Source organism: Colobus angolensis, unplaced genomic scaffold (assembly GCF_000951035.1).
Source record: "Colobus angolensis palliatus isolate OR3802 unplaced genomic scaffold, Cang.pa_1.0 Scaffold133, whole genome shotgun sequence".
NCBI lineage: Eukaryota > Metazoa > Chordata > Mammalia > Primates > Cercopithecidae > Colobus > Colobus angolensis.
The window spans coordinates 3,554,152-3,569,652 of NW_012114411.1; the positions used below are offsets into that span (position 1 = coordinate 3,554,152).

General features: G+C 43.4%; 1 protein-coding gene across 1 annotated transcript in view; it reads right to left on the bottom strand.

The window, feature by feature from the left end:
* Positions 1-14,840, bottom strand: part of CDNF (cerebral dopamine neurotrophic factor) — an 18,216-nt gene extending 3,376 nt beyond the window's left edge. Inside the window, exons 1-3 of the mRNA XM_011934252.1 lie at positions 14,606-14,840; positions 5,027-5,154; positions 2,929-3,070 (exon numbers count right to left, since the gene is read on the bottom strand). Coding sequence (XP_011789642.1) covers positions 2,929-3,070; positions 5,027-5,154; positions 14,606-14,720 — 385 coding nt within the window. The 5' untranslated portion in view covers positions 14,721-14,840. The remainder of the gene's footprint in view (positions 1-2,928; positions 3,071-5,026; positions 5,155-14,605) is intronic.
* Between the last annotated feature and the right edge of the window lie 661 nt (positions 14,841-15,501).

Below are 15,501 nucleotides of genomic sequence, written 5' to 3' on the forward strand. Positions count from 1 at the left end.
CAGCTCCCCTTCTGGCCCCACACTGAAGCCATGTGACACAGAGAGAAAAAAAAAAAAAGTGTTTTTTGCCCCTCCCCACTTGTCCAGTGTTCACTTTGACCACGAATACAACATTTAAGTTTATTTATTAAACAATTAGTGGCAGCCTAGAATTTTTTCAGCTTTACTTCTCTTGAAAGTTCTTTCTCTTTTTTACCTCTGCATAGTAGAATACAACATTTAAAAACATTAAAAACCTAATATTTGTCAAATTATTTGTCAAAACTTTCCAGTAACTCTGTTCTAATTTAAAGGTTTGATGTTAAAAGACTTTTGTATTTGGAGGGTCAGCTATATACTGTGCTCCAGAGAACCCTTACATTTTTATAGTGATTCCCTATCCTTTTTAAACACAAAGCATGCAAATGAAAACATTCTTTCAGGTCAAAAACTAAATGGCACCTTCCTAATTGAAAACATACTCCAACTCCACAGTTATCTTGCTTGTTAATTTCATGTCTGATTTGATAGAATACTTTTTAAAGTAGAAACTTGTATAGCCCAAATTATTAATCTCCCACAGCACAAAGGTCCTTGTTTAATCTTATCTTTCCTGCTCACAATAGCTGGGGAGGATAATTAAGAACTATTAGTCTATTCAAGATAAGAGACTGAAGGAGAAAAATACTTTTTTTTTGTAAATGTCAGTAGTTTCTTTGAGTTTTTCTATAGAACTTGGTATCTGGCATTAACTTTAAAAAGAGGAAAACCTCTGTGATGCCCCCAAACTCCAAAGTAAAGGTCCACACAAAGATTAAAACTAGTTCACAGCTCCCCAAGGGCCTCTAGTGGCCAGCATCGCCAAAACATTAGGTAGTCATTTCTTCTCAATAATATCTGATTTGTTTTTCCATTGTTTAAGGAGCCTTGTAAGATTCCTTGGATATAGGAGAAGTTATTCGTAATAAAATTGTTGAATTAAAAAAATCAGAAGAGGTTTGTGATATTGGCTTTTTAATTTTTATCTATTTATTTGTCAGACGGGGTTTCACTCTGTCACTCAGGCTGGAGTGTGATGAAAAAATCATAGCTCACCAGAGCCTTGACCTCCCAGGCTCAGGTGATCCTCTCACCTCAACCTCCTGAGTAGTTAGGACTGCAGGCACTCAACACCACACCTGGCTAATTTTTGTATTTTTGTAGAGATGGGGTTTCGCCATGTTGCCCAGGTTGGTCTTGAACTCCCGGGCTCTAAAGATCTGCCTGCCTCGGCCTCCCAAAGTGCTGAGGTTACAAGTGTGAGCCATCGCGTCCGGCCAGGTTTGTGAATATTGTTTATACGGACTCAGTGATTTCTGCCCCTATTTCATGGCTTGGAAGCCAATAAAAAAGGGATGCCTACTCTAATAACTACCCTGGAAGTTAGGACTTGTGCTTTGCAAGTTGAGAAGTAGGTTGCCTTTGGTAACTTTCAACAGTAAACCTACTTACAGCTAGTTATGTGGCTATAGGTACATAGGACTATTGCACGGCTGTGTTGGAAAATAAGACTAAAATAACTTAGAGGTGGATGTTAATTACTTAGGTAGTTGACAGTACTACACTGGGTATGTAATGTATGTAAAACAATGACTTAAACAAAAGGAATGGAGTGGGATTTCAGGTGTCATGGATAGGCTGAGGAAGGAATTCCCCATCCTTTTATGACACCCACTCAATCTACCTAAATGTCTAGCCCAGATACAAATCATGGTAAAAGAATAGATCTATCCATGTGAAATGTATGGGGCCAAGGATAACGTTTTAAAATAGGACATCTCCTGGCCGGGCATGGTGGCTTACACCTGTAATCCCCGCACTTTGAGAGACCAACGTAGGTGGATCACCTGAGGTCAGGAGTTCAAGACCAGCCTGGCCAATATGGTGAAACCTCGTCTCTAACAAAAATACAAAAATTAGCCAGGCATGGTGGTGCGTGCCTGTAATCCCAGCTACTTGGGAGGCTGAGGCAGGATAAGCCAAGATCGCATCACTGCCCTCCAGCCTGGGTGACAGAGTGAGACTTCGTCTCAAAAAAAAAAAAAACAACAAAAACATAGGACATCTCCTTCCTCGCCTTGCTGTTTGTTTTGGGCACCCTCTGATAAGCTATTTCACCAGGCAAAACCTGATTTGCTGTGAATAACCAATTTCCTATCATTTAAAGCTGGCAGAAAGGGAGCTCTGCCTAGGAAAGAAGTCACAGTCATCTTTACATCTTCGAAGTCCTTGTCTCATCTTTGAATAGGTACCAATTTTGTTTTAATAGATTACCATAATCTAAATCACCAGGAGGGAGTAGCTGCTCTTTTCATATGTTGAGATTTTCCTTGACATACCTATCTGGCATTGTCTTGGTGTGTTAGGAGTTTAAACTCTGATTTTGGTGGCAATTTTTTTTTTTGAGATGGAGTCTTGCTCTATCAACCAGGCTGGAGTGCAGTGGCAGGATCTCGGCTCACTGCAACCTCTGCCTCCCAGGTTCAAGTGATTCTCCTCCTTCAGCCTCCCAAGTAGGTGGGACTACAGGTGCCCGCCACCATGCCCAGCTAAATTTTTGTATTTTTTTAGTAGAGACAGGGTTTCACTATATTGACCAGGGTGGTCTTGAACTCCTGACCTTGCGATCCACTCGTCTTGGCCTCCCAAAGTGCTGGGATTAAAGGCCTGAGCCACCGCGCCCAGCCTCGTTGGCAATTTTAACCTAATGCTGATTACGCCTGTACTATTTATTTGTCTTCCCGCAACAAAACTGAAATGGCCATAGGTACCATTCATCAGCCCAGCAACTTATTGATGAGTGGTGAGTTCCTTTCCTTTTAACACTGAATTTTTAGAAGACATGGCCCCAAGGTTAGAGGTTCGGGAATCCATTGGACCTACTGGGAAAAACATGGGGCTATGTTATACCATATTTCAGCTCACAGATCTGGCTATCCAACTTCTTCAGCTTCTCACAAATCTTCATTGCAGGCATATGCACGCTCATTGGGCGTGTGACTTCACTTAGGATCTTCGTGGCTGCGTCTTTTGTGGCTCCTAGATAATAGCACTGAAGGAAAATGAAGAGAATTGAGTGTTCCAGACAATGAAGACAGCAAGGAATACAGTATCAAGAAGTAAGAAAGAAGTAGGCTGGGCACGGTGGCTCACACCCGTAATCCCAGCACTTTGGGAGGTTGAGGTGGGCAGATCATTTGAGGTCAGGAGTTCGAGACCTGCCTGGCCAACATGGTGAAACCCCATCTCTATTAAAACTACAAAAATTAGCCAGGCATGCTCGCTTGAACCAAGGAGGCGGAGGTTGCAGTGAGCCGAGATCGTGTCAGGGCACTCCAGCCTGGGCGACAGTGAGACTCCGTCTCAAAAAAAAAAAAAAGAACAAGAAGAAGAAGAAAAAGAAAGAGGTTAACCTCGTTTTCCTGGTTCAGCTATTACATTTTAACCCCTGCTGACTAAGCCACCAGGAAACAAGTGACTCCATTCTCGTGATCATCCTAATTAGACGTGCCCTACAATCACATGGTATTCAACGACTAATGAGCTGACACTAAGTATTTTCTCTGTGCCAGGTGCTGCTCTCAGTGCTTTAAAGGTATTAACTTATTTATGCCTCACAACAATCCTGTGAATTAAGTACTATTATTATCTGTATTTTATACTCAAGCCAACTGAAGTTCCCCCCATCTAGCAATAGAAGAGATAAAATTATAAAACCCAGCACATTGGCTCTAAAGTCCATGTCTTTTCCCATCAGGCAATTCTGACATTCAAGTTCCCTGACTTCAGAATTTTACATTTAAAAATATAAACGTGGGCTGGGCACAGTGGCTCACACCTGTAATCCAAGTACTTTGGGAGGCCAAGGCGAGTGGGTTGCTTGAGCTCAGGAGTTTGAGATCAGCCTGGGCTACAAGGTCAAACCCCGTCTCTACAAAAAAAAAAAAAAAAAATCCCAAAATTAACTGGACATGGTGGCATGTGCCTTAGTGCCAGATACTTGGGAGACTGAGGTGGAAGGATCACTTGAGCCTGGGAGGTTGAAGCTCCAGTGAGCAAAGATCTCTGGGACTCCAGCCTGGGCAACAGAGGGAGACCCTGTCTCCAAAAAATATAGATAGATACAGATAAATGGCATGAGCTTTACAATATGTCCATGGTGAGCAGTCAACATGCAGATGTAACTGACAATCTGACAATTTTAGGCAAAAAGGAATTGGCCCCAAATTGTCTTTACTGATATAAAACAGTATCTTGAAACAAGCCATATGTGTATACCCAGGAAACACCATATTAATGCCATTAGAAGAAAATATAAATACTTCATTAATTACATACAAATAATAATGTAAAGTATTTTGATAAGTTTGACTAATTGTCTTGGTAAGAAATGGGAAACCCACCCACTCTTACGATGGTAAATTCTTATTAGGAATTCAGTTTCATAATTTCATTTAAGAAAACATAGAATTGGGCTGGGCATGGTAGCTCACACTTGTAATCCCAGCACTTTGGGAGGCTGAGGCGGGCACATCACCTGAGGTCAGGAGTTCAAGACCACCCTGGCCAACATGGTGAAACCCTGTCTCTACTAAAAATAAATAATTAGCAGGGTGTGGTGGTGCACACCTGTAATCCTAGCTACTCGGGAGGCTGAGGCACAAGAATGCTTTCAACCCAGGAGGCAGAGGTTGCAGTGAGCTGAGACTGCAATGCTGCACTCCAGCCTGGGCAAGAGAGCAAGACTCTCTCTCAAAAAAAAGAAAAAAGAAAACATAGAATTGGTTGCCTGTGGTATACTTAGAAAGTAAAGTAACACTGGAAATATTCTGGATGAAAACACGCAGAATTACATGTCACTGGAAGATGGATTTCTGCTTGCTGCATGCTCTAAGATGGACATGCTTGAGGCAAACATTTAAGTAGGATGACATCATGTCTAAGAAATGAAACTATTAGCAGTTTTCTTCAAGCACATGGGGAAAATGAAAGGTGAAATTAACCATACCAGGCGGTTTTCTTTTCCTTTGGTATCCAAGCAAAAGCTGATCAATTCTTTCTCTATTGTGTCCAGTGAAAAGTTAACTCCTCTGTCTATCAATGACTTGTAGAATCGGTTCAAGAATTCTTTACATACTGGAAGGAACAAATAAATATGTCTGCATGCACAACTTAACCACTACCACACCTATGCATATGACCCACTAACCACATTTAAAAAGTCCATATGGGGCCAGGCATGGTGGCTCACGCCTGTAATCCCAGCACTTTGAGAGGCTGAGGTGGGCAGATCACAAGGTCAGGAGATCGAGACCATCCCAGCCAACATGGTGAAACCCCATCTCTACTAAAATACAAAAAAATTAGCCAGGCATGGTGGCACGTGCCTGTAGTCCCAGCTACTCAGGAGGCTGAGGCAGGAGAATCACTTGAACCCAGGAGGTGGAGGTTGCAGTGAGCCGAGATATTACCACTGCACTCCAGCCTGGCAACAGAGCAAGACTCCGTCTCACAGAAAAAAAAAAAAAAAGTCCATATGAGTCAATGCTTCATGACAGTGGATTCCAATGCTAAGTAAGAATGATTTGGGGGCCAGGCATGGTGGCTCACACCTGCAATCCCAGCACTTTGGGAGGCAGAAGCAGAAAGATCACTTGAGCCCAAGAGTTTGAAGTCAGTCTGGATAACATAGTGAGACCCTGTCTCTACTACAAATATATATATATATGCCAGGCATGGTGGTGCATGCCTGTAGTCTGAGCTACTCAAGAGGCCCAGGTGGGAGGGTCACTTAAGCCTGGCAGATGGAGGCTGCAGCGAGCTATGATCAAGTCACTGCACTCCAGCCTGGGTGACAGAGCGAGACCCTGTCTCAAGAAAATAAAAAATATAAATAAAAAGAATGATTTCAGGCCTGTTGCTATTAGTTTAGTATTGGGCCTAAATGCAGTGGACATGTATCAGTTGATTAAATCAATCAATCATTGGAACCAAGTTCTACCTAAAATAATAACTTTTCCACAAAATTTGGCTAACCCTAAAAGAAAATATACCAATCTATAGGCTACCATTTTGGGACAGCATAATTGTAAGCACAGAGAAAAACCTGAATAAGAATCTTGAATGAAGCCTCTTGGTGATCTGCTAAGTCTTTATTTCCATCGTTATGAGCCTAAAGTGAAACCACGCTGGGCACGGTGGATCACGCCTGTAATGCCAACACTTTGGGAGGCCAAAGCGAGAGGATCTCTTGAGGCCAGGAGTTTGAGACCAGCCTGGGCAACACAGTGAGACTCTGTCTCTGCACAGGCTGTGGTCCCAGCCACTGAGGAGGCTAAAATGGGAGGCTTATTAGGTCATTTTTTCTAGTTCCTTATTTCTTGAAGATATTTTCAAGTTTGTTTTTTTTTATCTTTAAACACACTAAACATAATTATTTTATGATCTGTGTCTGAAAATTTCAGTATCTGAAGTCTTCAGAGTTTTTTTTTTAAGACGAAGTCTCACTCTGTCACCCAGGCTGAAGTGCAATGGTGCAATCTCTACTCTGCAACCTCTGCCTCCCTGGCTCAAGTGATTCTCCTGCCTCAGCCCCTTGAGTAGCTGGGATTACAGGCATCTGCCACCATGACCGGCTAATTTTTATATTTTCAGTAGATACAAGGTTTCACCATGTTGGCCAGGCTGGTCTCAAACTCCCGACCTCAAGTGATCCATCCACCCATCTCGGCCTCCCAAAGTGCTAGGATTATAGGCATGAGCCACTGCATCAGGCCCAGAGTACGTTTCTGTTTGTTGTTTCTACAGGTTCTTGTTCCTGGTGCCTTGTTTCTTTGTGTGCTTGCTTATCTTGCACCACATGATACTCATACCCCTCCAATCTTATTTGTGAAGATTGTTTGAAGCCTGAGATGAATGAGCATTATTTCCAGTAAGGATCTGTGTTTGTATTTCTCAGGGCCTAAGGGCAACTAGCCAGGTGCTGCTTTAAACTAAATATATAGCTTGAAGTTTTGGGGCCCCTGATGTGAATTTTGGCTGCAAATACAAGTGAGGGATGTTTTGTTATCATCTCTCAGAGATATATATTTTTTCTTTTTTCTACTTTGCTCAGTGTCAAGGTAAATTTCCTTATAGTCCCCTATGGGTAGGGATGGGTTAGGTTTATGTTCTATGTTTCTTTAAACATAAAAAAACCTAACTTCTATGCCTGATTATTCCAATACCTGAAGTCATTGCAGGGGTGTGCCTCTTCTGTTTTTTTGCCCCAGCTGGCTATCACTTATTGTGCCCTTCTTCCCTAGGGGTTTGAGCCTTTTCTAAGAGAGAGCTCTATTTCTTAGAACTTTAACTGTATGAATTCTTTGAGAACTAGGTTGAATGTGGGTTCCTGTAAGAAAGACTCACATTTGCTGGCTGGGCGTGGTGGCTTATGCCTGTAATCGCAGCACTTTGGGAGGCTGAGGCAAGTGGATCACCTGAGGTCAGAGGTTTGAGACCAGCCTGGCCAACATGGTGAAACGTGTCTCTACTGAAAATACAAAAATTAGCCAGGAGTGGTGGCGGGCACCTGTAATTCCAACTACTTGGAAGGCTGAGGCAGGAGAAATGCTTGAACCCAGGAGGCAGAGGTTGCAGTGAGCCGAGATCACACCATTGCACTCCAGTCTGGGCGACAAGAGTGAAACTCCATCTCAGAAAACAAAACAAAAACAAAAACAAGACTCATATTTGCTGATGCCTGAGGGTATGATCTACTGAAAATCACTTTCAACTAAATAATCAGTTCAAGATGTTTCAGATCATCCTAGCAGTGTGAATGGGCCCCTACCTATGGGCACGAGCTTCTAATTATGAGTTACCAAGAAGGAGTTTTGTTTTTCCTTTTACTCAGTAAAAAAGTTCAAGTTAAACCATTTCTTTTAGTCTCTAAAGATGGAAATAGGTTGTAGTTATTTTCAGTTCACCCTTTATAATGAAAGGCTAGTTCTTTGGGGCCTTGAATTCATTGGGAGAGGATCTGCTCTCACACTCCTAACTTGGAAATGCCTGGGACTTGTGTTCATTTAGCCAAAACCATGAAAACTTTAGTTCAGATCACCTGGCTAACAAATGATTCAAGGTAAAGCCAGCTTCAGTGCCCCCTTTAACCCACTGGACTCCCACTTCTACTCTGTAGTTGGCTTCTGGGTATGCCTTCCCAACTCATACTTTACAATATTTTCACATTTTTTATTTTCAGTTGTTTCTAGATGACTGGCCAGTCATGTCATCTTTTAGAGTTTAAAGTCATATATATATATTTTTTATTTTTTTTTTAATTTTATTACTTTATTTATTTATTTTTTTCCAAGATGGAGTCTCACTCTGTTGCCTAGGCTAGAGTGCAGTGATGCGATCTCAGCTCACTCAGCAACCTCCACCTTCTGGGGTTCAAGCAATTCTCCTGCCTCAGCCTCCTGAGTAGCTGGAACTACTGGTGTGTGCCACCACACCTGGCTAATTTTTTGTATTTTTAGTAGAGACGGGGTTTCACCGTGTTAGCCAGGATGGTCTCGATCTCCTCACCTCGTGATCTGCCCACCTTGGCCTCCCAAAGTGCTGGGATTACAGGCATGAGCCACTGTGCCCAGCCCATATATTTTTATTTCTAATGTTATCAACATGAACAGAATACTAAATGTAATAGCCATTCATTCATGTTTTTAACAAATATTAAGCGACTAGTAAGTGCAAAACAGTGTTCTAGGTTCCTGAGATTCAGTAATGAAGAAAACAAAGTCCTTGCCCTTGAGCGTTACATCTGATAGAAGAAATAAAGGTATAGGTAGCAAAGAATAAACATGAACATGGTAAGGAGGATGGAGGGTGACAAAGTAATAGTATGATTCTTAATGGATTGGTTAGGAAAGGTCTCTTAGGTAAAGTCATATTCAAGCAGACACCTGAAGGAAGTGGAAGAACAATTTCAGTGGATGACTTGAGAAAGAACTCCACAGGCAGAAGGGACAGCAAGTACCAAGGCTCAAATGCAGGAGTGTCCTTGGTGGCTTCAAGGAACAGCCAGAAGGCCAGTGTGGCTAAAGTAGAGGGAGGAAGGGGGAGGTGTGTAGCAAATGAGATCAAATAGGCAGCAGCATGCCGGGGCATCCAGGGTCTTTCAAGCATGGTGAGGTCTCTGGATGTCGCTCTGAGAAGGGAAGCCGTTTAAGGTTTTGAGCAGAGAAGAGCTATGGTCTGACATGATTCATAAAGGATGTCTCTGAAGGCTGTCTGAAGAAAGGATTACCAGCAAGCAGAAAAGAAAGCAGGGAGACCAGCTGACCAGTTTAGAGGTTCTCAAAATAGTGGCATCTCTTAGACCACGGTAATAGCTATAGCAGTCAGGAAAAGTGGTAACACTCTGGACCTATCTTGAAGGAAGAGCCAAAATAATTCACTAATGAACCAGATGTAACATGTCAGAGTTGGGGGGTGAGAGAGAGAGAGTAATCAAAGATAATCCCAACAATTTTGGCCAAGAAATTGGAACCGTGGAGTTGCCATCTGCTGAAATGAGGAAGACTGCAGGAGAAGCAAGTTTATGGTGACAAGCAGGAATCTAATTTTTTTTTTTTTTTTCATACAAAATCTTGCTCTGTCTCCCAGGCTGGAGTGCAGTGGCATGATCTTGGCTCACTGCAAGCTCCAACTCCCGGATTGAAGTGATTCTTGTGCCTCAGCCTCCTGAGTAGCTGGGATCACAGGTGTATGTCACCACACCTAGCTAATTTTTGTATTTTTAGTAGAGATGGGGTTTCGTTATGTTGGCCAAGCTGGTCTCTAACTCCTAACCTTTGGTGATCCGCCTTCCTCAGCCTCCCAAAGTGCTGGATTACAGGTGTGAACCACCGCGCCTGGCCAGAATCCAGTCTTGACATACGAAGTTCAAGATGCTTCCAGACATCTGTGATGGTTAATTTTATGTAGCAATGATGAAATTAACACTTAAATTGATGAACTCTGAGTAAGGCAGATTGGCCTCCATAATGTGGGTGGGTCTTACCCAACTAGTTGAGGGCCTGAATAGAACGAAATAGACCAGCCTCCCTGACAGAGAGGGAATTCTCCAGCACACTCCCTTTAGACTTCATTCGTACCACAGGCTCTCCTGGGTCTCCAGCCTGCTTGCCCACACTGCAGATTTTGGACTTCTCAGCCTTCATGGTCTTGTGAGTCAATTCCTTATAATAAATCCCTTTTTATATAAATATTATAGATATTAAGAAGATATATAGATATAGATTATGTGTTCTGTTTGGTCCTATTGGTTTTATTTCTCTGGGGAACCTTGACTAATATAACATCCAACTGGAAACAGTGAGAAGGCAGCTAGATATAGAAATTTGAAGATCAGGTATAAGATCTAGGATGAATATATAAACCTGGAAGCCATCAACATTTAAATGGCATTTTTAAGATGAGAACACAAAGTAAGGAGAGATGGAAAAGAGACACAGTCCTGGGTCTCAGCCTTGTGAAATCCCAATGTTTAGCAATTGGGAAGATGGAGAACAACCAGAAAAAGACTGAAAGGAGCAGGCAGTGAAGTAGGCTAAGAACAAAGAGTGAGTGTTATTCCAAAAGGCAAGTGAGCACAGTGTTAAAAGGAATGTGTAATGGGTCTACTGTGTTAAATGTGAAAAATGAGATCCCTCTCAACATGTATTTTGCTGAGTTTAATTAGCAAATATATCCAGTATGCAAAGAAGAAACCCGCTATAATGATCAACGCTACAAGTCACTAGAAACTGTCATTAGGCCAGGCATGGGGGTTCACGCTTGTAATCCCAGCACTTTAGGAGGCCAAGGCTGGCGGATCACTTGAGCTCAGGGGTTCAAAACCAGCCTGAGCAACATAGTGAAACCTCATCTCTATTAAAAATATAAAAAATTAGCTGGGCGTAGTGGTAAGCACCTGTAGTCCAGCTACTCAGGAGGCTGAGGAGGGAGGATCACTTGAGCCCGGGAGACAGAGGTTGCAGTGAGCTGAGACTGTGCCACTGCACTCCAACCTGGGCGACAGAGTTAGACTCTGTCTCAAAAAAAAAAAAAAAGAAAAAGAAGCTATCATCAAATATCATCAAAGTCTCCTAGTAACCTCTAATTCTTTTCTCATATAAAAGAAACCCCCAGTATTCCAGTGCCCGATTGCTCTTAAGTATTTCCCACAATATACCTTCATGATTTCTATACCTCAACTATCACTCTGCCAATGTATCATCTAGCTGATGAAAGTTAGCAATACTAACTTGTCCTTTTCAAGATGTACATTTGACTCAATAAAAGATCCCCAAAATTTTATCACAGCATATATGCATACATTTCTTCAACAAACTGAGCGCCTACCATATGCCATGCAGTATGGTAGCTGCTGGAAATGATGTGGTGAGAGACACTGCCTTGACTTTCAGAGGAGACCAAAACAATATGAGAAGTGTGTTAGATACTGTGGGAAAACAAAAGAGCAGCACCTGGAGGAAACTGGGAAACCGCTGAGTACTAAATAGGGACTTATTTAGTATTAGTACTAAATAAGGAAATAATACGATAGCCCTGCCAAGGGACTAGACGGGAGGGAGACAGGTAGCAGGAAGAATGCTGTTTTGACAATACGGAGGGGAAAACTGGTGAAGGTCTGCAAGGAAGTCCTGGACTTGGGTAAGGAGAAAGGAGCAGGGCCAGTCAGGAGGTACAATCAACGATGTAGTGATTGGTTTGCTGTAAGGGATAAGGGAGAAAGAGAAGTCTAGAATCTAAGCTAGTTGACCAAGTAGTTGGCCCATGCTGTCACCATAAGCATGACAGTAACAGGTTTAGTGGAGTGAGAAGGGAAGGAGATGATGACTTTGTTTTTCTGACTGTGTGAATGTTGAGGTACACCATATCTAAGAGGGCATGTTCACTGGTCAATCAGATGCAAGGTCTGGGACTCTAGAAAGGTCAGTGGATATAAGCTTAGAGATTTATTAGACTGGAGGTAGGTTGGTTTGGGTTGCCAAGAAGAGTGTGTAGACTGAGAAGAGAGAAGAGCAGAGGGCAGAACGCTGGAAAATTCTAAGCCATGGCTACAGGATCAGAAGCCCACAAAGACACACTGGACAAGTGGGCACAGAGACACGAAGGAAAAAAGCAGTATCGTGACCATGAAGAGAAGACAGTTCCTGAAAGGGAAAGATGTCAGTTGTGTCACACGCCACAAAGAAGTCAAGGTAAGAAAGGAAACTCATTTTCTGGACTTACATGAAGAGAATAACCTCGCCATAAATGCCCTAACAAATTAGTAACTTCTTAAGTTTTCTAGGATGTCTTTATTGCTAAAATAACCTCAGATAGCTGTAATTCTTTTATTTATGTTGTGGTTTTATGTTTATTAAAGATAGTTCTATAAGTGAATCTATAATTATTTTAAAATAAAAAGTTGTTTAAAATAGTCCCATAATATAATCCTTTAAAAGAGACTTGGAAATATTTTATGTTTTTCCAGTAAACCTCACATTAGCTAACGTAGGATTCACAAACTTGAATATCTACAGGGGCCAGGCAAGGAAAAAGAAGAGTTAAGCAATTTGAATTGGGGGCGGAGTGGGGGTGGCAAACAACTCAAAACCCACGTCCTTTCTAAAAAGAGCAGCCAATAGCCAATTCTACTATATTGCCATAAGGGCCAATCTTGCCAGGTCATCTGGTTTTTTGAGAAAAGCCAGAAATATGAATTTTTACATAAAATTTCCCAATTGTAAAATGTACCCAGTGAATTTAATTTTTTTCAAAATATTTTGTAAATGTAACAAAATATATCAATAGGTCTGAGACGGCTCATGAACCATTTAGTTTTTTTACCTTCGCTCTAGAGTATATATAATATGGCATTTTAATCTTATACATTGAGAAGAAATTAAGTTGTAAATAAGAAAGGAGGCTGAGGAGGGAGGATCACTCATAAGCAGTAATACAGCTGGAGGCAGAATCTAGTTCTTTTAGTCACCAAACTGTTATGTCTTTCCTCTGCGATTATACAGCTTCTTTACCTAACAAATGAAACATATACCCAGGTTAGTCAGACATGCAAGTTAATAATCACAGCGTGCTGTAATAAATTTAGGACAGACAGCATAAGCTTTCCACTTCATTAATCCAGATGCTGTCTCTATTGAAATGTCTGTAAGTGGGAGCTCCAGATGAGTCATCAAATCATCTTTGCCTCACAAATTCTGCTTTAAACGTATAGAACACAATTATAACACGGTTTTGAGCAAAATTATAACTTAGCTAAATAAATATCTTTATATCAAATAATAACATCATGTAGATATTTTAAATTTCTGGAGAAAAGTTTAATTATTGCAGAGCTGATAGAAAGCTGGGCTCCAATTATTAAGACTTTAAGGACTGCCCGCTGTGGCTCACGCCTGTAATCCCAGCACTTTGGGAGGCTGAGACGGGCCAATCACCTGAGGCCAGGAGTTCAAGACCAGTCTGGCCAACATGGTGAAACTCCATCTCTACGAAAAATATAAAAATTAGCTGGGCGTGGTGGTGGTGCCTGTAGTACCAGCTACTCGGGAGGCTGAGGCAGGAGAATTGCTGGAACATGATGGTGGAGGCTGCAGGGAGCCAAGATTGTGCCACTGTACTCCAGCCTGGGCGACACAGCGAGACTCTGTCTCAAACAAAAACAAAAAAAAAACAAAAACATAACTTTAGTATGACTATATCCATCCAGTCACTCAACATATATGATGAACCTACAATTTCCTTTTCTCTAGGGATATATTTTCCAGCTCAGGGCATATACATTTAAACTAATCATTTTCAGTAAAACATGGAGTGAGCGCTACAGGAGTACAGAAGGAAGGGGCTAGCATAGCCCCTTACCTTCTTTGCCTTTGCTAACAGATCTCTAGAGTATGCTGATTTTGCAAAAACCAAACTCTCAGAGCTAGGGGACTTGGTGGGACACAGACCCATGTATTCTGACTGCAAGTTCACAGCTGAGATACCGTGAACAAAAAGGAATCACTCTTTCGTATTCCTCTCTTTCCCAAGGAATCAGTGTACTCCTTTGCAAAGCAACTTTCACCTATAGAGTCCTAACAAATATTAGCTATGTTTTCTGATTTAAGTCACTCAACTCAATGCCATGTTTTGTTTTCCTTTTGGGAGTCACCAACTAGCTTGGACTTGAAAGACGTCTTCTGTGCAAGGGGAAGCAAATCTTACTGGTTGGAAGCAGCAGAATCAATCTGGCGCCAGGATCATCTGAATCTAGCAATCTTTGCACAAACTTTAATCCAAATACAAACCCACCAGCTTTTACTGCTGAAGTTTAATATTCACAGCAAAACCACAACGTGACCTCACGTTGCCACTGGGCCCGGCTTGAGCTTTTGCTCGAGCTGGGTTTGGGCGATCTAAAACGAGGGACAGGGCCTGCATTTCCTGGGTGAAATGTTATTTATAGCCAGGGCCAGGAGAAGCCAAAGCCGACAGCGGTTGCGCTGCAGCGCGGGGCCGCCGCCATGCAAGCAGGTCTCACACCGCTCACCTTCACAGTCGGCCCCCGGTCGCCCCCCAGCCTCCTGGCCCTGCGCCAGCACCGGATGTGAGACCCAAAGCCCGGCGCAAAAGGCCACCACGGCAACTGGGCTCGCGCACCACATGCTGGGACAGCAGCTTCAATCGCCTCCGCCACCCGCACCCACCGCCCACCGAGCTGCCGAAGCGAGCTGAGTGCGAGGTTGGAAAGAATCTGCCGGTAGTTGCCAGGACAAATGACGCAAATGAACTGAGAGTTTCCATTGGCTCTCACGGAAGGGACAGGAAGGGGGCGGAGCGTAAAAGCCTTTTCCCGTCCCTTCCTGGTTGCGCGTGCGCACTGTAAAGTTCCGCAGAGCGCAGAGACACGCGCTGAAGCTACTCGCGTACCAAGCGTGAAGAAAGGCAGAACCTTCACGCTGATTGGCGGCGACGCGGGAGGCTGTTGCGCCGGACCGGACGCAGGGGGCGGGCGGGAACGTGAAGCTCCGCGGTGCCTGATGGGGCCGTTGGGCGGCCGGTAGCTGTTGCTGTTGGGGGACCCCCCTCATTCCTACCGCCGCCGTCCCTGCTGCCTCATGGCGGCCATCGGAGTTCATCTGGGCTGCACCTCAGCCTGTGTGGCCGTCTATAAGGTGAGGGGCTGCGGAGCTGGGCTAGGGCTTCATGACGGCCACCCGGTTCTCTGGCGCGGGTCCATCCACAGGCTTGAGAGCGGCGTGTCGCCGGCCTAGGGATGTCGTGGAGTAGCGTTGCCACGAGGACACTCCGGGGCGAAGGGCCGGGCGGGCCAGGCCTAGCCCCTGGCGACTCCTTCAGAAAGTCCTCTGCTCCGTGGCAAAGGCTCGCGGCAACTTAGACGCGCGGGGTTCCAGGGGCGTCATGGCAGCGGGATGCCCAGAGGGG